Source organism: Oncorhynchus mykiss, chromosome 6 (assembly GCF_013265735.2).
Source record: "Oncorhynchus mykiss isolate Arlee chromosome 6, USDA_OmykA_1.1, whole genome shotgun sequence".
In the NCBI taxonomy this organism is placed as follows: domain Eukaryota; kingdom Metazoa; phylum Chordata; class Actinopteri; order Salmoniformes; family Salmonidae; genus Oncorhynchus; species Oncorhynchus mykiss.
Genome location: NC_048570.1, coordinates 4,118,763 through 4,124,762, shown reverse-complemented (window position 1 = coordinate 4,124,762; position 6,000 = coordinate 4,118,763). Strand labels below are relative to the sequence as shown.

The 6,000-nt window shown below is 44.5% G+C and overlaps 1 protein-coding gene across 1 annotated transcript in view; it reads right to left on the bottom strand.

The window, feature by feature from the left end:
• Positions 1 to 2,358: 2,358 nt before the first annotated feature.
• Positions 2,359 to 6,000, bottom strand: part of LOC110525165 (phosphatidate cytidylyltransferase 1) — a 72,928-nt gene continuing 69,286 nt past the window's right edge. The window contains exons 12-13 of the mRNA XM_036979228.1: positions 5,858 to 5,961; positions 2,359 to 3,617 (exon numbers count right to left, since the gene is read on the bottom strand). Coding sequence (XP_036835123.1) covers positions 3,482 to 3,617; positions 5,858 to 5,961 — 240 coding nt within the window. The 3' untranslated portion in view covers positions 2,359 to 3,481. The remainder of the gene's footprint in view (positions 3,618 to 5,857; positions 5,962 to 6,000) is intronic.

Sequence of the window (6,000 nt, the reverse complement as noted above, 5' to 3'; positions counted from 1 at the left end):
TTGGTAAACGTTTCAGGAAGGATCTCTCTCTCTCTCTCTCTCTCTCTCTCTCTCTGTTAATCAGAACAGATGGGTCCGATTCAATCAAAGACCAGACGAGGAAGAAAATAAATTAAAAAAATCTGGAAAAGGTTTTCCAATATAAAAAAAAAAAAACAGCAGTCTTTCATGAACTCATTCAAATCAAAGTGAGTTTTATTTTGTTGATTCCTTCTTCACCCAGTAAACATGGTCTATGAATCACATACACTTAAAATAGTGTTTTTCAAGTTTTGCACAGTAGTAATGTTTTTTTTTCTTCTCCACAGTGCAGTTTTTTTTCCTGTACTGTGTGTTTGATTGAATACCAGCCCAACACAGAAATCCCATCCATATTATTTTTCATAGATTCAACTCTTGCATATTAAAGATAAAATATTGCTGAAAGATACAACTATTCTTCGGAATATAATATATTTTATATGTATTATATATACACACACACACACACACCCCTACTGTACTTAGTCTCACACTGTAATCCTAACATCAAATGTTACCACTTGCATATTTATTACCTTATAATTAAATCATTTTTTAAGAGCAATTCAAACAAATAAGTAGACTTCTAAAAAAATATCATTCTTCTTTACACAGTTTGACAAAACATTGAGTCTAGTAAGAAGAAGTAGAATATTGGGGAGTGGGGAGTGGCTCAGCTCAAGTGAGTTGGAATGGACACCGGATGACAAAATACAGTGGAACTAAACTCATTGGTTAAAACAGGCTAGACAGGAAGGAAGCACAACATTATTTCCTCACAATCTCAAGTAAATGTTTAAGTTACCCCCCCCCCCCACACGTTCCCCACAGCAGCAGACACCAGTTCAACTTATGTGTATATACACCGAGTGTACAAAACATTAAGAACACCTACTCTTTCCATGACACAGACTGACCAGGTGGATCCAGGTGAAAGATATGATCCCTTTATTGATGTTAAATCCACTTCAATCAGTGTAGATGAAAGGAGAGGAGACAGGTTAAAGAAGGATTTTTAAGCCTTGAGACATGGATTGTGTATGTGTGCCATTCAGAGGGTGAATGGGGGGGCGACACACACATACAAAGTGCCTTTGAACGGGGTTATGGTAGCAGGTGCCAGGCGCGACGTTTTGTTTTGTGTCAAGAACTGCAACGCTGCTGGTTCTCTCTCGCGCTCAACAGTTTCCTGTGTTCATCAAGAACGGTCCACCACCCAACGGACCACAAGCCAACTTGACCCAACTGTGAGAAGCATTGGGGCCAGCATCCCTGTGGAACGCTTTCAACACCTTGTGGAGTCCACGCCCGGACGAATTGAGGCTGTTCTGAAGGCAAAAGGGGGGTACCCAACTCAATATTAGTGAAGGTGTTCTTAATGTTTTGTACACTCAATGTATGTATATATAGGTATATTATCAAATTATTATTTACATCCCATGTAATTGTTGTGTTTATAATAGGGCTACCATATTAGTATATTTTGACAAGTCACAGATTTTATATTAGGTCTTTGTTCAGCTAAATATATATGTTATATTCTATGTACAGTAATACATTGGAAATAAGAACAGTGTGCTGGTTGCTATAGTTACTGTGTTTGTTTGTTTACGGCCAAGGTTACACACAAGCTCCATCTATCTCAAGGTTGAGGTTAAATTGCCAATACCTACAATAGGTATATCTAGAACCTAAAACAAGTTCATAGAGAGGGGGGGGGAGGAACAATGGTTTTCAGCAGTAATGAACAATAGAACTTAGAAACATGCTCCATGTTTTCAATTTGTATCATTTAAAAAGATTAAGAAGTTCTATATTAAGTTTAGTGAACACCATTATCTCAGATAGACAGATCATACTAAACGCCCAAAGCCTAAGTCAAGTGTATTTAGTATCTTGAAAACATGTTGGAGCAGCTGACATACAAAAACAATTTTTCTTTTTTGTTGTCCTCTGGGTCGTATTTCACACCGTAGCACTAAGGGCAACAGAACGTTAAAAAAAAACAGGCTTTTCTTGTTGGACAAATTCAGGTCAGGTCCCTGTTTTCAGTCCGTTTTCCCCTCCGTTTGGTGTCTAGTGAATACAACAACCCTGCTGTTGCTTTAAAACCACTTCCAACACCAAGACACTAACCCAGGATATGTTGATAGCCTTGTATTGTAAAAGCTTTACCGCGTTTCTTCCTTCAATCAGTGCAATGTTCTCCGTACATCCGTAGAGAAACCGTCAAGTCAGTCAGTCACCCACCCACTGTCCCCTATCTGTGTGCTTAGTTAGGATCCATTTCGTTTAGGAAGACATTCTGTTCAGAGCAATGCAGCCTTTAGTCTTTAGCTAGCTAGCTTGGTAGCATAACGGTCGGTTGATGCTGTTGCTAGCTAGCTTGGTAGCATAACGGTCGGTTGATGCTGTTGCTCGCTAGCTTAGTAGCATAACACTCGGTTGATGCTGTTGCTAGCTAGCTTGGTAGCATAACGGTCGGTTGATGCTGTTGCTAGCTAGCTTGGTAGCATAACGGTCGGTTGATGCTGTTGCTAGCTAGCTTGGTAGCATAACAGTCGGTTGATGCTATTGCTAGCTAGCTTGGTAGCATAACGGTCGGTTGCGGCTGCTGCTGGTAGTTTGCTTGGTAGCATAACGGTCGGTTGATGCTGCTGCTAGCTAGCTTGGTAGCATAACGGTTGGTTGATGCTGTTGCTAGCTAGCTTGGTAGCATAACGGTCGGTTGATGCTGTTGCTCGCTAGCTTGGTAGCATAACAGTCGGTTGATGCTGTTGCTAGCAAGCTTGGTAGCATAACAGTCGGTTGATGCTGTTGCTAGCTAGCTTGGTAGCATAACAGTTGGTTGATGCTGTTGCTAGCTAGCTTGGTAGCATAACGGTCGGTTGCGGCTGCTGCTGGTAGTTTGCTTGGTAGCATAACGGTTGGTTGATGCTGCTGCTAGCTAGCTTGGTAGCATAACGGTCGGTTGATGCTGCTGCTAGCTAGCTTGGTAGCATAACGGTCGGTTGATGCTGCTGCTAGCTAGCTTGGTAGCATAACAGTCGGTTGATGCTGCTGCTAGCTTGGTAGCATAACGGTCGGTTGACGCTGCTGCTAGCTTGGTAGCATAACGGTCGGTTGACGCAGTTTGTTTGTGTAGTTAGGTACTCATGCAGGTCCCAGTGGTAGCTATGACAGTCTGAACGGGTTGTTGTGGCTGCTGTTATTGGTAACTCCTTGATGCTGGGAGCAACATCTTAGTTCACAGTAATGACTGGTTAGAAACAAGAAAATAATAAAAACAGACGCTGGGCAGATGAGGGATGAGTGTCTGGAAGAAGGTGCAGGCCACACACAAGCAGCCAAAGACACTCTCTCAGACAGACAGACACACACACACACACACACACAGCCAAACTCTACCTCTCTCTCACACACACACACACACACACTCTCCCCCTCTTGCGTGTGTGTTCTACATCGCCTCCGTGGCAGCAGGGGGCAGTATTCCCCTGTCTCTCAGGCGGTCTCTCATGGCGTTGAAGATACTGAGCTGCTGCTCTGGCTGCAGGACCAACAGCTGCTGTAACACCTTGCTGGGGTTGGGACCTCTGGAACACAGACATAACATCACATTAACATATTATAATATAAAAACCTTAACATAAAATTAACATTACATTTAATATAAACAGCTGCTTATCAAACCACAGGACAGGGTCAGAGATCACGACCCCAAATCTCCTATCAAACCACAGGACAGGGTCAGAGATCACGACCCCAAATCTCCTATCAAACCACAGGACAGGGTCAGAGATCACGACCCCAAATCTCCTATCAAACCACAGGACAGGGTCAGCCATAACACATAACTACCATTAACCTGTCATTAAACCACAAGTCATTATTGTTAACATCTTACTGGAGTTGGGACCTCTGGAACAGATAAACACACCACAGCCAAAACTCCAGTCACCAACACACCATCTTGTATAGAGACAGAAGGTCTTTCACAATCCTATTTTTATGACTGGCTGTCAGTTAGACACTAACCCCTGATCTAAACGGCTTGGAGGTGATCTGGCTGTCAGTTAGACACCAACCCCTGATCTAAACAGCTTGGAGGTGACCATCTATCCAACTGGCCACCATCTCTCTCCATCTGGCCGTCTGACACCAACCCCTGATCTAAACAGCTTGGAGGTGACCATCTATCCAACTGGCCACCATCTCTCTCCGTCTGGCCGTCAGTTAGACACAAACTGCTGTGACAGTTTGAAATTGATGACATATAGCCATTACATGCCTCTTGATATCCCATATATAAGCTTGTTTTACTCCAATGTTAGTAAACAAACACAGTATAGCCTCAAAACATGGTTAAAACTAGAGCTGGGACGATAAACCAAAATGATCGACACCAACCACACCGACCACAGACACCTTATCGACACCGACCACTCATCGACACAGACCACTCATCGACACAGACCACTCATCGACACCGACCACAGACACCTTATCGTCACCGACCACTCATCGTCACCGACCGACCACTCATCGTCACCGACCGACCACTCATCGACACCGACCAACCACTCATCGACACCGACCACTCATCGACACCGACCACTCATCGACACCGACCACTCATCGACACCGACCACAGACACCTTATCGTCACCGACCGACCACTCATCGTCACCGACCGACCACTCATCGTCACCGACCGACCACTCATCGTCACCGACCGACCACTCATCGTCACCGACCGACCACTCATCGTCACCGACCGACCACTCATCGACACCGACCGACCACTCATCGTCACCGACCGACCACTCATCGTCACCGACCGACCACTCATCGACACCGACCGACCACTCATCGACACCGACCACTCATCGACACCGACCGACCACTCATCGACACCGACCGACCACTCATCGACACCGACCGACCACTCATCGACACCGACCGACCACTCATCGACACCGACCGACCACTCATCGACACCGACCACTCATCGACACCGACCACTCATCGACACCGACCACTCATCGACACCGACCGACCACTCATCGACACTGACCGACCGACCACTCATCGACACTGACCGACCGACCACTCATCAACACCGACCACTCATTGCAGGCATTTTATTGATATCTTTCATTATGATAAGTAGCCTGTACTAGAGAAATGTGAAGTTTGAAATGAAATACAAGTTTGCTAATATGGGTGATTGTTAATGAGACACTTGATGGCTACAACCATCACACTAATAGCAGTAGTTTAAAGGGATATGTAACAATTATATGTTCTCTTTATCGTTGTCACATCAATTCAGGCTATTTAATGCGATATGGATTTTTTGTTAAAAAAAACCTATAATATTGATGTCTTGGATGGTCAGTCCTTACATCCATAAATCTGACTATGAATTGGCGAATGGTTACAGTCCCTCAGCTTTTCACCAAAACAGTTCCAGTACCACCTAATTGCCCCTTTAAATTAACAGTTGCTGCCTATTGATCACCTTAAAGATCATCCATGCCTGATAAAAGCTGACGTAAACTGGCTAATAAACTATGTCAATTACTCCCTAGTCCCCAAGTAGTGCATTATGGGTATTTGTCTGGCTATGTTAATGTGACGACCCTTACCTGATGAAGCTGGCTAGGTTAAAGTGACGACCCTTACCTGATGAAGCTGGCTACGTTAATGTGAAGACCCTTACCTGATGAAGCTGGCTACGTTAATGTGACAACCCTTACCTGATGAACCTGGCTAGGTTAAAGTGACAACCCTTACCTGATGAAGCTGGCTAGGTTAAAGTGACGACCCTTACCTGATGAAGCTGGCTATGTAAACGTGAGTGAATGTAGCCATCAGATACTGACAGTCGAAGCGATCCATGATGCCCCCGTGACCAGGGATGGTGTCTGCAAAGTCCTGACAGGAGAGAGAGAGAGAGGTTACTACAGAGAAGGT